The sequence below is a fragment of the Vanellus vanellus genome, assembly GCF_965231255.1.
Source record: "Vanellus vanellus genome assembly, chromosome: Z".
NCBI classification, from domain to species: Eukaryota; Metazoa; Chordata; class Aves; order Charadriiformes; family Charadriidae; genus Vanellus; species Vanellus vanellus.
In genome coordinates this window covers 276,389-302,763 of record NC_138908.1, presented here as the reverse complement: position 1 = coordinate 302,763, position 26,375 = coordinate 276,389, and the positions used below count along the sequence as shown (strand labels likewise).

Below are 26,375 nucleotides of genomic sequence, written 5' to 3'. Positions count from 1 at the left end.
CTATTGCATCATTGAGCTATTAATCCCATACGAACACAGGAGTAAAATAAAGCAAATGTACAAATAATGCATTTCAAATATACTGTCTTCAAATTTCCTTGAAAATAAGTATATGATGTTCAAACTTGCGCAGTAGATGCAAAATAAATGTCTGAATTCAGTCATACCAGATCTGCTGAATCACTGACTGACAGTAAAAGGAGGGACAAGCTCTAGCATCCTAGCATCTCTTTATTGCTAGTATGTCAAGGACTTGAAATAAAATTATTTGAGGTTGTTGTTAGCAGAGGTCCTAACTGCCACACAGCAGGAGTAACATTTTTGTAGTTTTCTGCCTCTGGTCTTGTGGTCATTGTAGGAGTTCAGTATATGGGAAGGATATGGTAAGTCTGGTTTTTGATTGATGATATAGATTTGGCTTATTTTTTTCTAAACCATGTGCACTTAGCATCGAAGCCAGACCTTGTAGCAGTTAACGGCCATCAGAACAGAGCTAAGTGTGTGTGTAAAATGGTCTTAGTGCCCGGTCGCGCACTTGGCGTGCATGGGACCATGTGGCACACTTGTGCCTGTGCCTTTCTGTTAGTGATGCGCTGGAATGCAGTTCCTCACTGGTGCAGTCCCTGCTGTGGGCTGTTGTTCCAGCAAAAACACCTTCACCAGCCATAGTTTCTTTTAGGCTCAGGTGAAGACATGTGGGGCTTGATCCAGTACCAAAACGAACAGTGCTGCCAACAAACCCCTTCTACGCTACGGGCTTCTGGTAGTACGATGTCTGATAGACCCACACCACATGAAACCTGCCGGTGTGGATGTTATTCCACTGTGAAGACAGGACAAGACAGAACTGCTGTGTGTCTTTGGAGAGCCTCTGCAAACACCAGAACGGCCACTGGTGCTGTGTCCCACGCATGCTGGTCCTGTCCATGCTCCATGACCAGACAAAGATGGGAGGGTAGACGTGAGTCATCTTCTGTCTTCTCTAAAGTCTAGTTGGTCTTTTCTAAAGTTGCGTCTTAAATGCTGCCATCTCCGTTTATGAGTATCTCTTGCAATGTTTGTGTTGTGTTTCCACTGCCCAGCTCCTCAAGACCATTAGAAATGGGATTGATCTTTGCGCGATCTGTGGTGGCTCCACTTCCCGGTTCAAAGTCTGTGCCCAGGTGAAGGGTTCAGAGCATCCGATGTGACGTTTTATTGCCTTTCTTGTCTTCTTCCTCTGTGCTTACAGGCTGGTGAAAGAAGGTGGGAGTTAAAGAGAGTGTCTGTATTACTTATTTTTAAAGGAGTGATGAGATACCACACTGCTCAGGAAATTTGGTTGATTGCACATTTTAAATGAGGCATTGATAAGTTTTTTTCAGCAATAGGACTAGCTGTTTGTTTCTGAGTGTTGCTAGGTAGAAGCAGATTCCACTTTGCAACCAGCCCTTTAATCATCGGTACAGACATCCCTTGCTCTTGTCCAGACGAAGGGGAAACCCTGCATCAAAGATTTCAGAAGTTATTACCCTGACTTGCGATATGGAAAGTATATTCAGTAATTTTGCACAGTAGAATCATAACTCTACCACAGCGACTGGTTTAAGGGACTCTCGCCTGAGGTATGTAGGCTAAACTGGTTAGATTATTCATTCTTTATCAGAAAAGAATGACTTAAATCACAACTTTAAACATGTTTTAACTTTCTTGGATTAATACAAAATTTTCAGTCCCACACATGAAGTTACTGAGCTCAATTAAATAACTGCATATTTTAAAGAATATTAGCGTTTAAAAATCAACATTGAAATAAAAAAATGCTTTACTCAAACAAAACATTATAAATTAAATTATAAAAAGTTATACGTATGAAGTGCATAAGAGTTTCCTACAGGAACAGCAAAAAGTTGAGAGTTGCAGTACTCTAAATTCAGGCAGGAAGAGTTGGGGTATAATACGCCTTCCAGTTCTATTAATGTCACGAAAAAGTGCTATTAAATGTCTTTAAGTGCTATTTTAAAAATAAATATTTGCACCTTAACTATTCAGTACTTCTGATTCACTTTCAGCAAAGATTTGTTAAACTATCAGAATTTAAATGCTTAAACTCAAATGTAGCCTTGAGAGCTCTGCTTGTCCCCATGTAACTGTTCTATACCTTCAGCACATCAACACAGGCTGTGAAAATATTTGAGCAGCGTCCACCAGAGTTAATACAGTGCTTAACCATTCGGGCACTTCTTCCTTGATCTCATGTTTATTCCCCCTCTGTTACTTATCCGAATGGACAACTTGCAATTTTTTTCAATGATTTTTTATAGAACAGCACTTGTGAATTTGAGTACAGATTGGTTGCAGTACAGTTATTAGGGCAGTAACCACATCCAGCACAAACTATATTTATAACTTAATTCTCTCTAAGTAGAAAGTAGAGCACAGGATACATTATCTAGGCCTAAAAGCACTATGGTTCTAGTTTAATGCTTGTTGGTTATTGAAACTTGGTTAGTAGTGCATTCAGAGCGTAAGTATTGCTATTGTCTAATTGCAGTTCAGCGAAACAGGGCTGACTTTTCCTCTGACACACATCCACGGCATTACCAGCGATGCATGAGTTCAAAACCAGATCCCTTTCTTTTTGGTCTCAATGCGCTGGAGGAAATCCCAGTAAAATTCTTTCATCGGTCCTTGGGCTCTTCAGCAAATTCGGTGTCCACCTTTCGGACCCCAACGATCCTGGGCTGGTCTAACACACAGCGTTTTACCTTCCTGGCAGAAAAACGCAGAGCAGCCCCTCCTGCCTGTGCTGGGCGGCTGCTGAGCGTGCGGAGAGGTGCCAGGCATAGGTGACGGTCCAGCTACTGGAGCACTGCCAGCCGGTGCCGGCAGCCTGCCGAAGCCCTGCCGAAAGGGTGGGCCGAGGGGCCGTGGGTCAGAGCAGAGTCGCTCTGCCTGTGCTCTGCGCCGCAGGGCTTGGGGCTGCCAAGCACGTCGCATCCTCGCACGCTGTGGGAAGGGGTGCGGGTATCGAGGACGTCAAGCGTTTGGAAAACTCATGTTGGAGAACTTAAATTTAGTGGATCTGGAAGAAAGTTGTCATTTGTTACAGTAGCATAATGAAGATATGCATTGGTTTTGGTAGAAGTGAGGAGGTTTTTCCTATTGCTGTGGTATGGGGGAGGGGAGGAGGGGGGAGAAAACAAAACCACAGAGACAAATACTCAAAGTGTAAATAAATGCCTCTTTAGTATTGTGTGAGGCGCTTTTGACCCAGCCCTTTAAGCGTCAATTGTGGTTACACTGCATCCTCTTCCAGAGTCAAAGGACTCCAGATTTTCTCCTGAAAGAATGAAAGACAGTGTGTGTACTAAATGTACATGATCTTTTAAACGTGGGATCTGCGGGTTGGAAAAAGCGCGGTGTGAGGACTCCCAATTTTTTGATCCATCACAGGCTTTTGTAGAGAAAATTGACTTCACTGTGTTTCATTATAAGTCTCTGGCCACTCATAAAAGCCATGCTCTAGTGCAGTGGTTTCCAAAAGTTTTTGATCACACGTCCCTATCTGTAAAAAATTTCTGAGCACACCGCCAACATAGGTTTGTTTATTTATTTATAAATTATACACATGTAGTACTGTACTAATATATTATGTACATTATAAACCATACACAAAAAAAAATAGAAAAAAGAAAAAGATTAAGTTAACACTATTTTTAAAATATATTTTATCTCATTTATTAATGGCGCAAAAAATATTTTCTTCCCACCCTGCAGCGGAATGTCTTCCACACCCCCAGGGGTGTGTGTACCTGCTGTCGAGACCACTGCGCTCGTCTACACGGGAAACAGAGATTAAATCAGGGACCTCAAATTCTTTTTTTTTTTTCCTTGTACCACTGAATCATTTTTAAATAAGCAAAAATTGAATTATCTCCTTGGGAATTTTTATTTGCTGATTATGAGTAGAGACCAGATTTCCTTTTCCCCACTTTCTATTTTCTTTGGGAAAAGTAGAAAAGACAGTGACACCTTTTCTGCTGTGGTCCTTGTTGCAGGGACAAAACTGTCCTAGGCAGTGAGAATTAGTAGCTCTTTAGCAAGGCCACTTTGTTTTTCATCACCTTACAATTGTGCCTCTTGGTATGGAAATTATGTTTTCTGGAAAACTCTATGTTTTCTATTGCAAGCAGAAAAATGATGTTGAGAAGTCATCCACCTTAGTTGTTTTCTATTCCCAAGAAAAGGATGTCTTTGTCATGCGGATCAAAGTATGCCAAAAAATGAGGACTGAAATGGAAAAGGAGGGTGTGTTCTTTTGAATTCTTTGCTGCATTTCAATCTGTGCCCCTCAGAGTCCAATGTAAGGTCATTCTCAAGAAGTGTGAATCTCAGCACCTCCACAGCATGTTAATGCTGTTTGGTCCTTTTATGTTCAAAGTGTCTACAGAGCTTCATGGCTGGTTGAGAGCAGTGTATCATCTTTGCCAGGACAAACTATGACCTTCCATGACAGTGACTTTCAGAAGAGCCACCACATCGTCTTGATGCCTGCTCACAAACCAAGAAGGTGTTGAGATCTTTTGGCCTCTTTCTGTGGTCAGAGGTGTTTGTTCTGCTGCCTTCAGATATGGACTAAAGAATCTGCCTGTGAGGTAATAAGGTCATAAAAGCTCAGGAAGACCAAAATTAGAGCAGAGAGTTAACACCTGAGTTTTCTTCTCCTAAAATAACTACGAGCTCTTACAAACCCTCAGCCGCATCGGTGTGCTGTTACCACTTACTGTTGAGAGTGCTGTGTACTGGATCACTTCTCCTGTCTTTGTTTTCCCAGCAAGCGCAAGTTTGAAGAAGATGGAATGTGGAAGGGCACTGTAGTTCCCAGGGTGCTGTTTGTACTCCTCACACCTGGCAAATGGGGAGGTTTCCACAGATAGACCTTTTGGTCTATGGGAAATCCATGGAGTGACATTAGTTTCTGTTCCTGAATTGTAGAATTATTTCTTTCAGTATAAATATTGTTCAGGAGCCTCCTGCATGTGTTTGCTATTCCATCTTTGCTATAATCCTCAGGAAGACAGCGAAGAGGAACTAGGGACATATCCAATGGGATTTCACCCGTTCAGGTCTCCCTGTCAGCTTTAGCTCAGACTTCAGTTCTGCTCAGTGGTGCAATCTCCTGCGTCTTGGTTTTGATCAGGCTTTTTGGGACTCCTTTCATCTGCAGGTAACAACAATGTAAACACCTCTCTCACGTTCTCTTCTGGTGTCATTTTAGACAGCTCTGGGTCACATTTGAGCTCTGTGATAACTTTGATACCTGTAAAACTTGGTGGGTAGCATTACACCTCAGTACAAGGCTGTTGACATTTCCAACTGTGTCTTTAGAAGTGTTGAGGGTTTTCCTCCTTCATATCTGTGAAGCTACCATGTGATGTGTAATACTTAAAAAACTTGGAAATCTATAGCCATGGTCTAAGTCTGATAGTGTTAATTTATAAATTGCTTCTCTTAAGGACAGCCAAAGTGCCAAATCAGAATCAAGCCACAATGTCTAGTTGTTATTATATTTTGTTCTCTAGAGATAGTTTAGTTATTGCAGAGTTCATTTGAATGCTTCCAGGAAAAGAATGTGAAAGCAGTGAGAACTGCCACCTTCAGAGCTGTTCCAGCGTGACCACCCTGTGTCTGCCTCGTTCCGGACAACCCATGGTGGTTCTTCCTGTGTTCCAAGAGCTGCTCTTCTCCCGTGTCACTATGTGGGAGTCTGGTCTGACCTTGAAGGTGGGAAGGAATTGGCCAAACTGGAATGATTTAGCTTGCCTTTGCCCAATGGGCCAGGTTATCAGCATGAAAGAAAGTTGAACCAAAATTCTAGCCCATACCCAAAGACTGAGAGTTAGCCTGTGTTGAAATGGGATGATTTTTTTTTTCTGGGTTAAAGATTTTTGGAATTTCATGGCAAACGTAGAGGCAAGTAAGAGCCCCCAGTTAAGCTTTACAAGTTTCAGATATTCAGCAGTATTCTTAGTTCCATATTTCGTCCTAATGTCAGCATCAAGAAAGCTATTTTTCAGGGATACAGCTGAAGGTTGTTAGGTTTAGGTTTGTGATTCAGTTGAAGCATTAAAATCTGGAGGCTTTAAATCTGGATTTCTCTCCAGTGCGGGGAGAAGTGTAATGGCCTTAACATAATGGCACATGTCTTACATGGCTTCTTTTAGGCCCAGCAACTTCACCAGATCAGACACCACAAGCCTCAGCAGAACACGGCTACATGGACTTTATTTCCTCTTTTATATTTTTATCTCCTTCATTCTGCATTGGTGGAAAAAGCTACAATAAGTTGCCAAAATAGATTCCCAACATGCAACTGTAGCTTTTCTATTAAATGATACTTGAGAAGTGAAGCATCAGTACTCTTCAGGCTCCAGCCTTAGCTGTTAATTGAGTATGGTTTTAGCTGACTGGTTGAAGGAATCTGTACAAATCATCAAAACAAAGTGTATGCGTTGTTTGGGCTTCTGGATTGTAATAGTTAATATTGATAACTACAATAGATTCTGCTCTTCAAGGGCTGATTTAAGAGGTGAAGATTGTGTGTGGTTATACAGCTTCATGCTTCCCTTATGACCTCCTTCAATGAAGTTCTGTATCGCCACTGACAAAATCTGCTGCTCAGTGACGATCACTTAAATACAGAAATAGTCTCGGTGATGTTGAAGTCATTAGAATCAATTTTTGGCATTCTGTTGATCCTATAAGAAATTTCAATAATGTCACTTCCACTGGAGCTAAATGCATGCAGACCTTCCATTCTCCCACGCCGGGACCTTGACCATACCGCCCGAGCTCTGCTGGCAGTCGGACCCACGAAGGTTGGCTGGTGGGGAGGTTTACAGCAATGCTCAGTTTGATACCGGAGTGAATACTACTGGCGTGTTGTCAGATGAATGACACTAGAAAATGAAAATTATTATTCCTATTTTGAAATTATAATTGTATCTCAAAACAGGTTTTTTTATGAATAACTTAGAACAGTCTAAGGCCATTTTTGGCAGTAATCTATCCTGAAACATCCCTTTATTTTATGACTGTACTTTTGATTTTATCTCTGTGTGCATTTTTTCCCATGTAATTCTGAGTTAACATTTATTATTTTCTCTTCACCAAGGATTGCTGGAATCTAAAAGGTATTTAAGACAACTTAATCAAGTAGCTAAAAAGGCTTTCTCTTCAGAGTAACCTATTATTCCGTTTTCAGTCATATAGGAAATAGTAAAAAAGTGAATTCTTGATGCACCCGATGAGAACAATAGATTTGTGTTCAGTCTTTTCTTCTCTAAATTAGAAATCACAGTATAGACAATGGAATTTCTAAATCATATATTATACCTTATTCTCTGGTGGGAATAAAATGTTCATGTTTGCCTCCTTTTCTCTGTTTAACTTTGACTGCTATGAACACTAGGAAGAATAACCCTGCAGCTTTTCTTTCTTTTTTTCTTTTTTTTTTTTTTTTAATCTATTCATTTTATACTTTTCAGACAGATTTTTCCCCGGGGTGAAACAAAGGTTAACTGAAATTTCCTCTGTTGTGTACCTGAACGAATCAGCAGTTTGAGAAGGAAATCCCATTGATGGGCAAAGAGAGTGACAGGCTCTATTTAAAGAATTCCCCCGACTGTGTGGTAGACCAACCATGCCATGAATTTAACTGTTCCTGTGGTCCCCATACTTGTACCCACCAAAAAGAGAGAAAAACCTACTTTGTTCTGCAAATGTTGCGCTAAGCTTTGAAAATCATGAGCCACTGAGTTTTGTGAATTAACATTTCTAGCAGTGGTCAAGACGAAAGGAAGCAGTGTTTATAGCATGAGACAAAAAACAGACAGAAAATTATGCATACTTACATAATAGAAAAAGCACACCATGTGTTTTAACATGTGCCTATGCATTTTAGCAATGTATACGTGTTCCCCAGAAATAAAATATACAGACTTATCTTTTGCTTTAGTCACTGTGCATTTTTATTCCGTCATGGTGTGTGAAGCACCTTGCCTGTACATAGCCATAGGAATACGTGGGATTGAGGTAGATGCGACAGGGCACGCACTTGGAAGAAGGTGCAGGATTTATTGTTAGAGGAGTTGTGAAGCAATTCGGCTCTCAGAGGAGAGATACGTGGCTGAAGTGCGGCACTGGATGCCCGACCTTCAATAAAAACAGGCAGCGTGTGCCAACACCTGGGTGATTCTTGCACTTCTTAATGTCTGCTTTAAATACCAAAAGTGCGTGTCTCTGCTTGGTTAAATACTCTTAATTCACATGTGTTAAACTTCATGACCTTTGAGTCTTCTTGAAAACTGCAGCTCTGTCCCTGCAGCGGGCCCCAGCCAAACATGCTGCCTGGGGATTATAAGTACCATGTCGTAGCCCCCAACCGTCAGACTTTTCTTCTCTGGCAGTGACGGTTAAGTCTTCTCCCAGGGGTAATGGCTGCTTAAGTTTGCTTAAAGTTCCTTTAATAGGCCTTGTTTGGGGGTTTTTTTTTGCACTTATGCAGGACTGTTCAGACCTGTGGATTTTTTTCCTTTTTAAACTCTGATACGCTTTTCGCCAACGCTGCCTTTGCTTCAGTCGACTTAGTACATTTTAATTCATTTCAAAATGAGTTGAGTTTTGTTGTTCGTTCACTGTTGTCTTTTCCATTTTTTTCAAAAACATCATGCTGGATCAGATAAAGGTTGCTAAAAATAAAGTATTGCAGGTATTTTCTCACTGACAAAAAATATGCACATTACTGCCCATATATATATATATTAAATATCAAGGGGAGAGGCAGGAGAGTCTTTCCTCACCGTGAGAAAATTTCTCAAATTGAGCTTCCGTCAATGATTACATCAACTGATTTCTCTGTGGGAGTTCATGGATCTCTTTTAAAGTTGCCTTAAAGAGATATTGACATGTGATCCATTATTTTTAAGCAAATCACCTTTTCCTCATCAAAGCAAAGTTGAGAAATCCCTAAAAGTGTCTAAGAAGAACACCACAGTTGATTCCTTTCCTCCTGTGCAGGGGTCAGTTCGAGAGATGGGGGATGCAGAGGGGGCTTCATCCACTGTGGCTGCTCTGCGTCCTCCAGCCTGGGTGCCTGCAGGGAGGTGCCTGTGTCGGGATGGAGCTGGAACTGCACGGCACCGGGAGTCCATGGTGTGGGTCCGTGACTGGTCCCTCGGGACAGTGCTGCAATCCGCCGGCTGCAGGAGGAGCCGTTCGGACCTGCGGCACTCTCCCTCCAAACAGCCGTGTGTTGGGGCCCTGCATACCTGGGAACGTCGGCAGCACACGGAGGACCAGCTCCATTTCCAGTTCAGTCTTCGGTGGCTGTAGAGCAGACATCGTGTACTTCAAACACTTCTGGTGACATACACATATATACACAACCCCCCCATATATATATATATATATATATATATATATATATATATATGTATGTATGTGGGTACTTGTAATACAGCTTTCTAGGAGAGAAACGTGTAGCGCATCATAGCGCATGGAAACCTGAATTCCTGTGCTTTGCAAAATCTGATGTAGGGAGGGAATCTTGATTTCTGCTTTGGGACACTGCTTAGTTGTTATAACTTTGTGTTTCTATTCCTTGTTTTTTGGAACAAGGGCTATTTGAACGCAAAAAATGTGAAACTCCTTACAGCAAATTACGTTACAGTAAGACTCAAATCACTTTGGTTCAAACAGAAACATGAATTTTCAGATGTATGTAAAATGTCACAATGTGAAATTCTTACAGATATGGATAATTTTTAGGGGTGTAAGGCTTAACCTGTTAGAGTCTTACTTGTTTCTCCAGTAGCAGCCCGACGCTGTGTCCTGACATGCTAAATATTGTTCAGACTGTCTGAAACAGTCCTTGCCACAGAGGTCTTACAGTAGAATGTAATGAGATTTCTTTATTCTGTAATGTGCTATATTAATTAGCAGTCAAAATCCAATTTTTAAAGCCCAGTTTTGAAACGTATTTACCCTTCAGGCCACATGTCGTACCGTCACAGCTTGGAGCACCTGTTTTAGTGAATTGGTCATAAAGTAAACTACATAATCTATGTGTCTGCATGTATATTCCTATTTTTTGGGGGGAGAGGGGACACCGCTTGCCTTCCCTTTTTAGAAAATGTGGAGTTTTGTTTTCAAAGCTGAACGTCCAGGCTCTGCATTTTCTTGGTGTTGTTAAGTGAGGTAACGCAATAAAGCTCTGCAGGGCAGGCGGAACCTGCGCAGAGAGCAGGGACACGTCCTCTCCGAGGAGCGAAATAAAAGTGTGACTTTTGGCGGGGTCTGCATCTGTGCCTGATGGTGCACGGCCTCGACGGGGCAGCCTGCTCGGCCGCTGGCGTGGTGGTGGTGCAGCAGATAAGGAAACCTTCTGAACGGTTTATTGTTTATTCTAAGGCAGTTTTTTTGTTCTGTGGAAACGGATTGTTCCTCCGGGCAATTTTGGGTTTTGACTGCTGGTCTTCGTCCTCCCTCCTCCCCTCCTCTCCCTTTCGGGAATGAAAGAGGGAAGGCTTGAATGCACATTGAACAGTGGTCCTAAATCTGGCTTCACCGTGAGCGCTGCTCGGAAATTTACATTTTCATGCTGGTGGAGGGATACATGTGAATCTCAATGATCTTTCAAATTTTTACTTTAAATAAAAGCAAAGCTGTTGCTTACCATTCATCCTATTGTGTAGGGGCGCGGGACAGCCAAAGTATAATACTTTACAAAAGAAGAACCTTGCACAGAGCTTCCATTTTCATCTAAGCAGTGTATATTTTGCATCCTGTCTGTCATTTTTTTCTGGCCTCTTCTTTCGCTTCTCTTCTTCCCTCTTCTGCAATTTGACAAAACCATTTTTTGAAAGTATAAATGCAAGTTCATATGCCAGTCAGTTGTATTTTTTTTAGTTGAAGAATAGAAATTAAAACTAAAATCCTAAAAAGGAGATTGCTTTTAACAAATGAAGATGAGAAAGAATAAAAGCACAAATTTGTTGATGTTCTGGGAGGATTTTGTTAATACACTGTGAAAACTCACAGGACTCTAAGTAATGTAAGTTTTGCGTGTGCACCTTCTTCACAGGAACAGAGTGAAGTCTTGACAAGAGGGTATCTGAACAGTTTTTTAACGGCTGCTTTCCTAAGGTGCTGTAAAGATTAAAAATAAAGTACTGGCAGCCCTGTTCCTTCAGGCAGAAATCCACCTTCTGTGCGTGTTCCCCCAAAAGAGCAGAATGCCTCACCGTGTACCGGCCTGGCCGGCAGCTTCGTAAATGCTGAGACTGTCAGTAATTAGCGTACATGTTTTATGTGTTTTATGTCTGCGCTTTGACCAAAATCACCCTCGCAGTCTGGGGAGGGTCTGAGGCTGCTGGTTGGTGTTGTGGGGTGGGCGATCGTCCTGCGTGGGCACCCCGTGGCGGGGACCCCCGGGCTGCCAGCTCAGACACCCCCAGCGCTGCCTTGGCTCTGGGCGCGCAGAAGCCCAACGGGGTTCGGTGCTGGCGGGCAGGGAGAGCGCCGTACGAAGGGGTCCTGGTCAGGCGGGTGGGCACTGGGGCCGGAGGACGGGCGAGGGGCAGCAGGGTGGTGGGAGGTGGGGTGGGCAGAGAGCCCCCTCGGAGGAGCCCACAGACACCTGCGGGGTGGAAGTGCCCATTGGAACAGTTAATTCACCCAGATGAGCAAACTGAGAGGGGGGCAGGGGAGCTGTTTGTCAACTTGAGCAGAGCTTTGTGACTTATTTTGTGATTTAGCACCAGACAAAGTGCTGTGGTCAATGAGAAAAATGGTTGCAGATTTTTTTCTGTCTCCAAGGGCAGGTTTCAAGTTGGTTGCAGAAGCATAACTCTTCCTATGTATTTCAGTCTGAAGAATTTATTGTGAGTAAAAACAAAGCCTTATGCATTCTGTTGTGAATTAGACTTAACTTTTAGGTCACCAAACTGATTTAGTGAAGAGATTTTATTGTAATATTTCATTCAGCATTAAAGCCCTTGTATTTATTTTCTGATTTGAGCAGTTTTAGTTTCTAGTATTAGGAATATTTGAACCGTTGTATCATGGTTTTCCCCTGTGAAGCAGGGGATTTTGACAGGGAAGAAGAGAAACTTAGTTGGTCTGTCCTCAGGAATGACGTGCCTAATGATTAACAGGAGTTAATTTGCTGGTAATTTTGATATGTAACATGTCAGCCATTCTTCGTGGGCTTTTCTGTGAAACACGGCACTCTGTACTGACTGCCAGGGCAGAGTTTTGGATTACGAATATCTTTATGAATGAATTTCCTTAACAGGCTTCCAAGTAATAAATAATGCACTCAAATATGTCAGTGCATTTCTTTACTTTTAACTAAACACCAAACGGCCTAATTTTCCTGTGGGCATGCCCACGACTCACTTCCACTGAAGAGGGCCGACGCGATGCTGTCCCTTCTGTCCTCTGCCGGGAGCCAAGAGCCTGGGAGAGGTGATCTCCAGGGCTGCAGGCATGGTACCACCTCTCGTTGCGGTGATCGCTTCTTATCCAGACCAGTCCTTGGGTGAAGATTCGTTGGATTACATGTATGGGAGCTCTGGCTGTGTCAGAACCATGACTTCGGTATGACACATCACTCAAATGGCTTTACACATAGGCCAGTTAATTCAGTATTAATGTCTCTGCGATGGTCGTTAGCATTGTTGGCATTAGTGAGTGTTGAAAATTAAAATATTCCAGAGTGCTGTTGAGATTAGAGCAGATAGTATTAGCCCTGATTTTTGGATGAAGAACAGCAGCAAGCGGGTATTATCCTCTAAAGCACCCATTTGAGTGACATACCTTGTACCCATATACTGCATTACCCACTTCAGCTGAAATTACTGACTTTTTTCAGTAAATGAAGGGTTAGGCATGATAGTATAGATGGTATGATTTTAATTTCTAATCATCTGCCTTTTTTTGGAAATGAATAGCACAATCAAAACCAGTTGGATGAATTTTTACTGTTTTTTTTTACTCTTTGCAGATCTTAATGTTGTGATTTGTGTTAATAACACATGTAGGTGCTTCAGGTTTGGATTGTGGGAGCAGGGTGAAACACTGCGTTAAAAAGTCTGCAAACACACAGAATTAATTTACGCAGAAGTTGTAAAGTTGTAATGGTTACTTTAAGAGCATAGGTAAGGTGAACACCTCTGTTGACATGAATCCTCCCTTAGCGATGAAAAAGATGCTGTGGTAGTACAGCGGTCTTTGCACAGTGAGCGAAGTAAACAGTGTTGACATGCAGAATTTTTAAACAGCTGTAACCGCATCCCTATTCTTTTAGCTTATTATTCTTTTATTTCCTTTTTGATGTTTTCTTTTTACTTCTGCCAGTCCAAAGGCTGTGTGTGAGAAGGTTATGGTGTGACAGTTGATAATTTAGTGTGTCGTCCTGATTTATTGCACATTACAAAACCCTGTTTTGAAATAGAGTTACTTAGCTTACAGTCTTAGTTGCTGTGGTTATGCATAAAGTCATTTTGGCATGCAGCGGTCGGGAAGCAATGCTGAAGACACAGATTTTGTGAATTCGCAAGGAGGAAAAGTATATTTTATGCTGTGTGTTAACTTCTTGTTCCATGTGCTCTCACTCTGGCAACCTCTGGACTTCAGCTGGGCGTCCCCAAGAGTGCAGGCAGAGGTAATTCAGATGGCTGGAATTGGAAGCTTTGGAGTCCCTGCCTCTGAAGAAATTAAATCCTTGCCTGAATTTATACCCTGGGGGGCAGGACAAGAGGGTGGTGTCAAATACAGTCCACTCAGCAGCTGGGCATGTGCTGATTCTAAGGTGAATGGTGCCAGGCAGGTTGATAGCTTTCCTTTACTGAAGATAGGAATAGTTTCTCCGCTTTGGTACATTCAAAGTCTGTTATCAGTTTCAGTAAGTGCTGTAATCATTATGTTGAATATATTATAGGAAAATGTTCATATAAATTAAATATAATTAATTTTATTTCTGTTTTTCAGGAGAAGTTGATGTGGACTGGTCCATCTGTAATAAAGACTTAGAGGTAACACAGATAACCAAATTGCTCCACAATTCTTTATTTTTATGTTTATTAACAATCAAAGTAAGATAAATGGGATTGAAAAATCCATCTGTAGTTTTTGTGTGGCATCCTTAGTGGTGTCCTCCCAAAGGCAGGCAAAGCCTCAGCCCTGGTGCTGTAGGAAGAGGGTCACTTGTTGGGGCAGGGACACGAGCAGAGTGGGAAGAGAATGCCGGGAACTGGAGCACCTCCACAGACCCTGCGAGGAGGAACTCGGCTCTTCTGTCCCAGTCTGTCCGGAGACTAATAGTTGTTTTGTGGCATCTAAATCCCAGCACTATGAGCCGTCTGTGTTTGTTTGGCCTTGCTGCACTCCCAGGGGCTGGACTTGGCTCGGGAGTTGGTATGGTTGGGCTCATGAGAGGTACTGTAGCATCCAGGAAGGGTGAGCTTCAGCTGTAGGGTCCAATTCCTTTGATTTCTCTTGCCAAGGTTCAGTAAAGCATCCATAATCAGGTGACATTAACTAACTCTTTCCCTTAAGAGAAATGGTATTTTTGTAGCCCTTCCATTCACTTGTCCAAAGCTTTATTTCAGTTTTTAAAAATTGCTATGTTTACTAAGCAATAAGGTTGAAGATAGGATTTTCAATTTTGTCTGCCTACACAGAAAGCGTGCGTGAGGTCACTGGGCAAGAAAGAGTTGTTTCCAGCTTCTCCTTTATTCTTCTTTTTCCTTTTTAAATCTTTCTTTACAATTGTAAGTTGCAGATTTGGTCTAGACTTGTATAGCATGATACGTTGTCCGAGAAGGTTCCTTTAATGTGTGCAAGGGAACATGTAACTTGCTTTTGCAATTAATGTTAGTTATATTTGTATTCTGGGAAAAATTCCAGTTCATCATGAAATACAACATTGAGTAAAAATGTCTTGACTAATCAAGGGAAAGCAGAACTCAGTAACTACAGTTTTAAACAGCAAGAAAGAATGTCCCGAAGTAAAAGTGCGAACAAGCCAATACTTTTCTTCTAGACAATGCAGGTTTCTTTATAACAGAATTATCTAGTTCAAATCTGGATGTATAAATTGTACTTGTAAAAAGTTAGATTTCTAACTGAACACTACCTTTACAAATTTCTGGTTCTAACAAACACTAAACCACAGAATCCCAAATGATAAATACGTTTTTCTCTTCTTGTCTCTCCAGGCACAGATCTCCAACTATGCAAATGTGAGGCACAGCAGTATGCGGTACTACACAGCTGATAAAAATGTTACCTGTAGAAACTGCGGTAGACGAGGTCATTTGTCCAAAACCTGCCCTACTCCAAAGGTAAATGCAACACTTGAATCTCTTGTAGATGCAACTGTTGTTTCTAATACTCTTTTGTGCTTGCCATTAAAGGCATTGCTTCCATGGTTTATTATTTCATTGAAAGGTTGCTCCGGGTTGAAGGATAGTTTGCACAAGATCAGTTTACTAGTATTGAGTCTGGCTGAGGTGGAGTTAATTTCCCCCAAAGCAGCCGTCACTGGCAGCTAGAAAGGTGTTGGTAACACCGCGGGGGTTTGGCTGCTGCTGCAGCATCCAGGCTCTATCTCCAACACCCCCCTCACCAGTAGTCTCAGGGGGGCAAGATCCTTGGAGGGGCCATGGCCAGGACAGCTGACCCACACCAACCAAAGGGATATCCATATGACATCTTCACAGCAATAGATGCTAAGAGAAGGGAGGAGGGGAAGGGGGGACACAATCGTTACTACAACGAAGCCCTGCTTCCCAGAAAGTGGCTGGACATTGCCTGCTGATGGGAAGTAGAGAATAAATTTTTATTTTCTCTTGCTTCCATGTGAGGCTTTTGCTTTTACTTTATTAAACTGCTTTTATCTTGACCCATGAGTTCTTTCCATCTTGTTTTCTCCCTTCCTGTCCCCATCCTGCTGAGGATGGGAGTGATAGAGCGGCTCAGTGGGCACCTGGCATCCAGCCAAGGTCAGCCCACCACACCACTGTATAAAATTAGCTGTCTGTTTTGTGGAGGTGATTGCCTTTACAGTTTTTATAATCTCTGCAATTCCTAATAAGCAGTAGACATTTGTCTGGGGTGGTTTCTTCTTCATTTCTTCTTTTGATTTTTTTCTTTAATCTTTTGAAACATTCTCACTTTACAGAATTCTTTTTTTATTTCTCCGTAGAAAGTTCCCCCATGTTGCCTGTGTGCCGGAAGAGATCATCTACAAAACAGTTGCCCAGCACGTTTCTGTTTGAACTGCTGTTTGCCTGGCCACTATTTCAGGGAATGTCTTGAGAAAGCCTATTGGAATAAACACTGCAGTCGCTGTGATATGAAGGGGCATTATGCTGATGTGAGTATAGCCCATAGCAAAGAGCTCAGTTATTGGTTTTCTATCTGTCAACAGTTGAATTTACAAGAAACAGTCTTTTCATATTTTCTTTAATTTTATACAGCGCATATTTGTATAAGCATATAAAAATATTGTAGTTAGTCATTATCTAACAGTATCACGGTTTTCATGAAGAGTGGTTCAAAGAAAACAAACTGGAGCATTGTAAACACCCACTCTTTAGTTTAGTTTTGTCTTGTTTGGTTAGGGTGGTGAAAAACATCCTCATTTGTGTTGAACGGAAGGTGTAGGGAGGTTGAAATTAGGAGACAAGTATGCTGTAAGCATGCCAGCAAGAGGTAAAGAATAACTCTGATGCTCCAAGAGTTCCAGATACATGTTTTTTTTCACTATGATCATGTATTCATCAATGAAAATTCATCAATTAATTGGTGAATGGAGTTAAGTCCAGTTGGAGGCCAGTCACAAGTGGCGTTCCCCAGGGCCCGGTATTGGCCTTGGTTCTGTTTAATATCTTTATCAAGGACCCAGACGAGGGCATCAAGCGCACCCTCAGTAAGTTCGCAGACGACACCGAGTTGGGCAGGAGCGTTGGTCTGCGGGAGGGTAGGAAGGCTCTACAGAGGGGTCTGGACAGGCTGCATCAATGGGCGGAGGGCAGTGGTGTGCGGTTCAACAAGGCCAAGGACCGGGTCCTGCGCTTGGGTCACACCAACCCCACGCAGCGCTACGGGCTTGGGGCAGAGTGGCGGGAGAGCTGCCTGGGGAGGTCGAGGGAGGTGATTCTGCCCCTCTACTCCACTCTCATGAGACCCCACCTGGAGTACTGCAGCCAACTCTGGAGTCCTCAACATAAGAAGGACATGGACCTGCTGGTGCGTGTCCAGAGGAGGGCCACAAAGATGATTAGAGGGTTACAGCACCTCTGCTATGAGGACAGGCTAAGAGAGTTGGGATTGTTCAGCCTGGAGAAGGCAAGGCTCTAAGGAGACCTTATAGCCCCTTCCAGTATCTAAAGGGGACTCTTTTGGGGAGGGACTCTTTATCAGTGGGTGTAGTGATAGGATGAGGGGGAAAGGTTATAAAGTGAAAGAGAGGAGATTTAGATGGGATATGAGGAAGAAATTCTTTCCTGTGAGGGTGGTGAGCCCCTGGCACAGGTTGCCCCGAGAAGCTGTGGCTGCCCCATCCCTGGAGGTGTTCAAGGCCAGGTTGGACGGGACTTGGAGTAACCTGGGCTGGGGGGAAGTGTCCTTGCCCAGGGCAGGGTGGAGGGTGGAAGTAAATGTTTAGAGGTGCCTTCCAACCCAAACTGTTCTGTGATTTTATTTTATCGCACAGTAGGTTAGGTCAGTCCTATACCAATTGCCAGGAATCCTGGATGTGAGGAATGTAATGTCATGCACCACCATCAAGTGCTCTGAAAGAAATCTGAAGATTTTGAACAGGAACATTTATAATTATTACAAACATCATGTAGTCTAAGTAAAGCTTCTATCAGTATTTCAAAATACATACATATATGTATATATGTATATATATGTAGATAAAAAAATAGGTTTTTTGTAACAGCTCAGAGAATTCACAAACCAGCAATTTTTGGTTTATTTTTTTAAGTCTGGTGTACCTCAAAGCTAGACATCACTGGTTTTAAAATTTTTGCTTCCTGGAGCAATAATTTCATGTCAAGTTTCAGTGCAGGATGAACTAGTTTGGCAAGAATGTTCCACCTCTGAAGGAAGCTCTTATACGAAAGCATTCTTTATTATTCTTAACAAAGTGCTGAATGCTGTAGCAACTGGAAGTTTGGAAGCAGAATAAAAGAGATTGGCAAAACAAAGTTTTCAAGGTAAATAACTGTATTTAACATTAAAGATATGAGGTATTACAACCAGGCAGAAGTATGTTGCGATGATGTTATTGCTTTATGAGATTAAGTGATACTAGAAAATTACACTTGGAAAGATCATGTATTTATGTGCTTTTGTGTCTGTGTGTATGTGTACAATGACCTTCCCTTAAATGTATGTACTTCTCATATAGATACGTAGATAGTGCTGAATTGAATTTTAAAAATACGAACTAGGACAAGAGGAAATGGCCTAAAGTTGCACCAGGGGAGGAACATTAGGAAAAATTTCTTCACTGAAAGGGTTATCAAGCATTGGAACAGGCTGCCCAGGGAGTGGTTGAGTCCCCATCCCTGAAGGTATTTCAAAGACCTTTAAAAGTGTAGATGTGGTGTTTAGGGACATGGTGGAGTGCTGGATTTGGCAGTGTTAGATTAACGGTTGGATTTGATGATCTTAAAGGTCTTTTCCAACCGAAACAATTCTATGATTCTAGATAAAGGTAATGACTTTGCAGTAGGACACAATTCAGTTTAGTAGGAGGTTCAAGTATGACTGTAACACAAAGATTTGTCCTCATATGTCATAAATAGAGGCAGAAGACTTGCTGTGTTGTTTCTTTTAATTTCCCTGTGGATTTTCGGTAGCAGTGGTGATTATGCTGTAAGGACTGAAGAGAAAGGCAGAAGTAGTTTAAAGGCCTTTGAGTTTGATTGGATCTACTAAAATAAAACATAGATGAAAATTACAGAATCACAGAATGGTCAGGGTTGGAAGGGACCTCTAGAGATCATCTAGTACAACCCCCCTGCCAGAGCAGGGGCACCTCCAACAGTTGCACAGGATGGCGTCCAGGTGGGTTTTGAATGTCTCCAGAGTGGGAGACTCCACAACCTCTCTGGGCAGCCTGTTCCAGTGCTCTGCCACCCGCACAGGAAAGAAGTCCCTCCTCATGCTGAGATGGAACTTCCTATGTTCAAGTTTGTGCCCATTACCTCTTGTTCTGTCACTGGGTACCACTGAAAAAAAGACTGTTCCCATCCCCCTGGCACCCTCCCTTTAAGTATTTGTAAGCATTAATAAGATCCCCCCTCAATCTTCTTTTCTCTAGACTAAAAAGACCCAAGTCCCTCAGCCTTTCCTCGTAAGAGAGATGTTCCAATCCCCTAATCATCTTCGTAGCCTTTTGCTGGACCCCCTCCAGCAGTTCCCTGTCTTTCTTGAACTGAGGAGCCCAGAACTGGACACAGCTCCAGATGTGGCCTTACCAGGGCAGAGTAAAGGGGGAGGATGACCTCCCTCCACCTGCTGGCCACGCTCTTCTTGATGCACCCCAGAACGCCATTTGCCTTCTTGGCCACCAGGGCACATTGCTGGTTTATGGTCATCCTGTTGTCCACCAGGACTCCCAGGTGGATTAAACATTAAAATTAAAGTGGATTAAACATGTTTGTATCTTTTTTTTAGTTTGTATGATGTTATTATGGTTTTACGTGTCCCAGAAATTCAGTCCTGTACATAGCAATTAACCTTTCACACTACCTTTTTTCTCAAATTAAACACAAAAAGGTGAGGGTAAAAGGCACACTGTGATAACATCAGCATATGTTCTTACTTCATTTTCTATCTAAAGATACAGCTTAAATGTTTGTCTTCCAAACACACCTGTTCAATGCCCCTAAACATTGGGGGGTTTTGAAATTCAGAAATATTTGAATCTCTTTCTAAATAGCTAATGTGTACACAGTACCATTACTTTAAAGAATGTGAACGGCATATTTCTGCACCCCCTTTCTGTTAAGCAGTTAGACAGAACTGTAATCTTAAGTATCTTTTCTTTGCGTCTCTTGCCACCTTTTCTATTTTACACATTCTATGAAGTCAGTTCTCATAAAGCAATATACTTTTCTGTAAAGAATTCTGAGTCCTCTATCATCCCAGAATTTAAATCCTACCTAAGTTGTGTAGGGTATGAAGAACATCACAGCATGTATTTTTTCTGCTCATTTGGGTCCACCTTAAATGAGAAAAGTTTGTCTTTGAAACTTTCAGGCAGTTCTCTTGCGCTTCTACATGACAGGCGTGAGGCTACCTGTGCAGTGAATGCTGCAGGGTAACAGCAGGGTCTCATCTGCCCCGTCCTTGGAAAGGAAGATGTCAAGATGGCACAGCAGAACTGCAGAGCGCAAAAGGAGGGTTGTGAGGCTATGCAGCAGGGTCAGAGAAGTTACAAAAAGCGAGATGGTATCCTTGGAAAACCTGATATCTGTATGCAAATGAGGAAAACAGAAAGGATCGTAAACCCTGAGAGATTAAATGTGAAAGTGCAGAACTGAAGCTAAAAAAAGAGTTTAAGGGCATTTTGCAAAAGAATCAAAACCAGTGATAAATCTTTCTTCACATCATTGGAAGAAGCCTGTAAAGCCAACAGATGATCGAGATGTGAAAGGAACACTCGGCCAAGATAAGACCATTCCTAACAACCTAAAAATATTTTTTGGGCATCTAGTGTTCATAGCGGAAGAAACCGGGGACATTGCCTCACTGAAATCTTACTTTGTGGAGGGAATCATCAGAGAATCTCTCTGAAATTGAAGAGGATGTTAGGGTTGCCACTAACCTACGGATACTAACTTGTTACAAGAACAGGATAATGATTACCCAAAAGCTGCAGAGGGGCTGGAAGGTGAAGTAGCTGTATTAGTGACAGCAGCATGTAACCTTTTGCTTTGCGTCTGATCGGTACCTGAGTGGCAGATACAATGACAATGCTTTAAACAGGTCCCAGGGAGAACTGGGCAACCAGAGCTGCCAGCCTGATGTGTACACCAAGCAAATTACCAGAGAATGCAATAGCAGCGGCATGTGGGAATGGTTATATAAATATGATATACATGGGAGGATTCAAGATTGCTTTTGTAAAGGAAATCCCACTTCTCAGAAATCTCTGGAGTTCTTCAAAGGAGAAGGTCGACAAGCATGTGTGTAAACATGATCCAGTTGACATAGTCTACGATTTCCAAAAGGCATTTGACAAAGTTCCTGACCAAAAGCTTTTAAGGAAACTAAACAGGCATGGAATAAGAGGATAAAGGTAGGATATGCTAGTGTGACATGGAAAAGGGTGAACAATAGGGTGCCAAGATTTGCTGAGAAGACTGAATTATTTAGAGTGTCAGTGCTGTGAGCCAACTGTGAAGAACTGCCCAAGGACTGTAAGAAACTGAGGGAGAGCACAATAAAATGGCAGATGATCTTGGGCAGCAATAAATATAAAGTAAAATACCTGAGAAAAATAACCCCATCTTTGCACATGGATTGATGGCCTGTGAGCTTACCGTTACCACTCAGGACTCAAATTTTAGAGTGAGGAGGTATGATCACCCCCGCAAAAACAGTTTGGTGTTCAAAAGCTGTGGGAGGAGAGTGGGTGAAATGTTAGGAATCAGCAGGAAAGCAATGGACACCTAGAGGCAACTTTGGTTCCTCTCTTCTGTGTCCTTCAGCACGGCTACGACTCTTTGGCCTGGAAGAGAGATGACGAAGGGAAGGATCTGTAAAGAGCTTCAAAATCATCCGTGCTGGGAGATGGTGGCTTGCCATCAATTGTTCATCATTTCTTCCGGTAAAAGAATTAGGGGGCATCTGACAAAGGCTGTAGGAGATCAGAAGAGAGAGAAGGAGGTGAATCCTCATGCAATAGTTGGCAGACCTGTGAAACTCCTTACTGAGGGGTGCAGTAGATGCAGAAAGTCTGCTCTGTTTCCAGAGGAAACAGGAGCAGTTAATGGAAGAGTATACCATGGAAGCTTATTGAACACACAGAAACTTCATGCAGCTTGGGCAGTCACTGAGCTTAAAACAGTTGAGTGTGGAAGAGCGTTAGGGAAAGGATGCGTGCTTGCCCTGGTTTTAAACTTGTGAGGCATCGGCTTATGGCCACAGTGGGCTGGTGTTCCAATGCAATGTAGTCACTATTGTTTTCAGGCTACGTAAACTGATCATAACAGGTCTGTATGTCTGTGCCTGTGCTAATTACTTTCTGTGAAGAATTACAAGTCCTCCACAGGGCATTTTATCAAAAACATGAAAGTTTTTCACCAAGCTCAGTTACTGTGACGGTTCTGCAGCAGTCTGCCTGTCGGGAAGTTTCTGGTGTCCGTAGGAGCTGGAGGCAGACCACAGGTTTTGCTCTGAGCCTGGGCCTAAATGAGTCCAATGTTGATCAAAGTTCTCCAAAATACTCTGAAAACACTACTGCAGCCTTCACAGAGTAGATCTTAATACAGTGTTGGGAAAAAGGCTAATATATTCCCTAATTTTTTTTTTTAGTTAGTTGTTGTCAAATACTTTGGATGCTCAAAAAAAGTTTTATATTTCACAGAAAGTTCACTCACTTTTACTGTGACACAAAGAATGCAGAAGCTCCCGTGCACAGTGTATGTCAGAGTGACTCTCCATGTTCACACCTTTGTCCAGAAGTGAACTCAAAGCAGCTCAAGGTACTTTGCCTAGTTTGATTTGAAAATGTTCAAAGTTATTTAAAACATTTTCAGGAAAATAAATGTATTATCCGTTAGGTCAGTCACTTTTCCCGAAACAGCCCAGGGAATGTATGGAGTCACCTTAGATGGGGTTGTGTTGGAAGCTCAGCCTTGTGTGCTTTTCTTGGGAAGATCCTCAGAGGAGCAGGTAGCAGAGTTGTACAAAAGTTTCAAGTGTGGCTCTGTTTGACCGTCTGCTTCTCCCTCCAGGAAAGAGTGCATCAGTCTCCTGCAGCACTGTGTGCACACATACATGTGCACCTGTACACATCTGTGTGCACATATATATACTTATGCTTATATATGTATAAGCTGAAAACCCCATGCCATGAACGTCCTGTGTTGTGCAGGTTTGGTGGCGGTTAAGTGGGAGTCATGAGGTTTGTGGTTTACAGTCTCACCTGCCAGTTGCAAGGGCAGGAGAAGACTTTCACAAACAGTATGCTGTGGCAGGGAGGAGGCAAACATGGCAGGCAGGACAGAGGCTCCTTGCATACTTAGGAAAAAACAGCGTACGGCTGCTCAGTGAGCAGCTCATCTGGGGGTTGGACTAGATGATCTCCAGAGGTCCCTTCCAACCCTGACCATTCTGTGATTCTGTGATCCCCAGAGCTGGCAGCCATTGGTGCCCAGGTGACCAGCGCTCTCCAGCCACGCTGTCCCTGCTGTCCCCATTGGCGTGAGGGCGCGGGCATGCCCGCACAGCACAAACACCCTGCGAGCAGCGCTCCTTCCCAGGAGCCATCTGGGTATCTCAGCTGGCGCCGTCTCCGTCTGTCCTGACATGTCAACCACCGGTAGCCCCTTCTCTCCCAGAAGATTTCCTTCTGCCTTTGTGGTTTTCGGGGCCCGTGCCGGCACTTGCCATGGGGACGTGGCCACCTCTGTGGGCCGGGATGTGGCTGGCAGCACAGGGACCAATCCGTGGAGCTGTGCCGGTGGTGGCCTCACAGCCGACGGGGCCCGTCCTGCTGGCGCTGCTGCAGCACCTCCACCCTCCCTGGGCAACAGCACGGGGTTTTCCTTCTTCCCCCATTGCCCGGCGGCGTCCCTCAGTTTTCATGCCTGCGGCGAGGCGATGTCCGCCTAATGGTAAGCGTCAGCAAACATTACTGGGAGCCTGGTCAACGCCGGTGGTTAACCACCTCAGCCCGCTCCGTGCCAGCAGCAGCGGCCGTCTGCGCTGGCGGTGCGGGAAGAGGTCTCAACATCTGCTCGTGCAGGAGTGGTTTTGAAGGGAAGCATTGTGTGTTTTCTGCGGCTGTTCCCATGCGGAGGTGATGAAAAGTGTGTGTTTTGGCAAATCTTTTGTTTTATTGTGGTGGCTTGCGGCGGGGCAGCTCCTTGCAGCCGGCGCTTTGACAAAGCACCAGAGGATTCTGTTAAAAAGTTGTGTTTAGTAATTGTAGTCGTCGTGTCAGACCATAACTGACTTGGAGCTGAAGGATTTTTGCGAGATGAGTAGCTGTGCCAGCAGGGACCCAAGTCTCCTGGGCCAGCCGCGCTCTCATTAAGATTTGCCGCTAGCCGTGGCGGTGTTCGGCAAGTATGTGACGTGCATGCTGTTATTGTATGCTTGGCTTGTCAGCCTGCAGCTTTCTGACACTCACTTATGTCACTCTTTATTCAGAGAGGAAGAAGCTTTTGATAATTTGACAAGACAAGCTCTTAAACGATCTAGGTCATGGCCTTCACTGTCTGTGATTGTGAACATATTTCCTGAAAGCCCTGTCACTCATCACAGCTACATTTTCTCCCGGGGAGCCGCAGGCCCGTCCCGGTCTCCTGTCAGCGCCGCGTGCATTTTGGTTATTCATACGCCACATACAGTAGCGGGGTTTTTCCCTTCCCTCTCGCAAATGCTCGCATGTTAGCGAGGCTAATCCTCTCCCCTGCGCCGCGCTCCCAGCAGGGCGGCCGTCGAGGGCCCTCTCGGCGCAAGGCAGACGACCGGCCAAGGGGAGCGGAAAGGAGGAAAGGCCGCTTAGTGCTGTTTTTGTGTTTGCTCATTGTTGTGGAAATATGAGAACTGGTGGCAAGGGCCTTGTCTATTGAGCGCTCGAGTCCTGGTCTGCTGTCAGGGGCTGTTTGAGATTGAGTGTTTTATTTTCTTTGATGTTCACGTTTGAGAATAGGGAAGTGGGAATTAAACAACAGATGCATTAAGCCGTTGTTCTGCTAAAACAATAATTAGCACCTGATAAAATTCAGTTCGGGTCAAAATGTGCAGGATCCAGCCTGGATTCATCTGGTGTGGCAACCTCAGCCGGAGCAGGCTCGGGTGCGAATAATCACCCTTCCAAATTAACCAAACGTGGGATGCAGCAAAACCAGCAGATTTGGGGGAAAGAAAAAAAAACACAAAAAAACAAAAAACAAATTTGAAAATGAATTGCCCAGCACTTGTGCGGCAAAAGGCACTTGTGCGGACGTGGCAAAAGGTGCGGGGAAGCGCACCTCGCCTGCGCCTGGCACAGCCGTACCGCGTGGGCGCCGTTTGTGCTGGTACAGCTAAATGCTAGTAAGGTCAGACCACTGGGGCAGGAAATAAATGCAATTTTATTTTAATGTAGTTCATCACGCTGCCATCGTACTTGTATACCGCAAGGGCTTTTCTTTAAATGAGGGCCATTCGTGGCTAAATACTTTTAAATAAATAAGAAAAAGCTCGGGCTCAGTGGTTGTTGTATTTGGTTATGCTCTCTTCCATGGCAAACCTCTTTGCTTCATTTGCGAAGCCAGTATTCAGTAGTAATTGTTAATTATATTTTTTGTCATTCCGTGATAGAAGATACAGACAATAATTCCGAGCCGATGCAAGGTAATAGGCCTCCTGGTTAAAAGCATCGTTTCTAAAAAGCTGTTGTTTTGCCAGGCATCTGTTTTCGACTATTGTATTCAACTCCCGAAGTTGGTAAGTGATCATTGTGACGATGAAAAGTATTGCACTGAATCACCATCTGAATGAAGAAATATGCTTGGCCCATTTTCCCTTGCCACCTTCTTCCTACCTCCCTTAAGTTTCCCACAGCCTTAAAACGTCCTTGAAGACAATGATGATAAAACCTACCTCTTGGTAGCACTGCTGAGGGGTGGGGACGGTGCCTCTCCCTGTGTTTTGGCAAGAGCTCTGCCAACTGCAGTTTCCTACCCCGAGTTACAGATTTTCGCTGGAAGTGATGTCTTTGTGTCCAGAGCAGAAAAAAAAAACCACCAACAACCGAGCTATTATTCAAAAATAAAGTGTTTTTTTTTTAATTATTATTAAATAGCTACTGTGTGAGTAAAGGTCATATCACAGAGTGGCATTTTGCCAGTATATGACAACTCATTGATTGCGATTTTTCAACCATATTAGTCTGGGGACACTGTGGTAATCGAAAACTATCCAGAACTAATGTATAAATAACTGTCTGCTACCCCTGTGCTAAACCAGCAGAAGTCTCATGTACAGTTGAAGCCTTTTACAGGTTTGCGAGAGAAGGCGAGGTCTTTGATACAATATTTTTATATGCCAGAGAGTGTTTGTATGTCGCGCCTCTGAATCCTGTGTAAGTT

At 43.3% G+C, this 26,375-nt stretch overlaps 1 protein-coding gene across 1 annotated transcript in view; it reads left to right on the top strand.

Annotated features, from left to right (window-relative positions):
* Positions 1 to 26,375, top strand: part of ZCCHC7 (zinc finger CCHC-type containing 7) — a gene marked incomplete at its 5' end in the record, with an annotated part of 110,860 nt that overhangs the window by 59,082 nt on the left and 25,403 nt on the right. Inside the window, 3 exons of the mRNA XM_082497928.1 lie at positions 14,035 to 14,078; positions 15,264 to 15,389; positions 16,253 to 16,423. Coding sequence (XP_082354054.1) covers positions 14,035 to 14,078; positions 15,264 to 15,389; positions 16,253 to 16,423 — 341 coding nt within the window. The remainder of the gene's footprint in view (positions 1 to 14,034; positions 14,079 to 15,263; positions 15,390 to 16,252; positions 16,424 to 26,375) is intronic.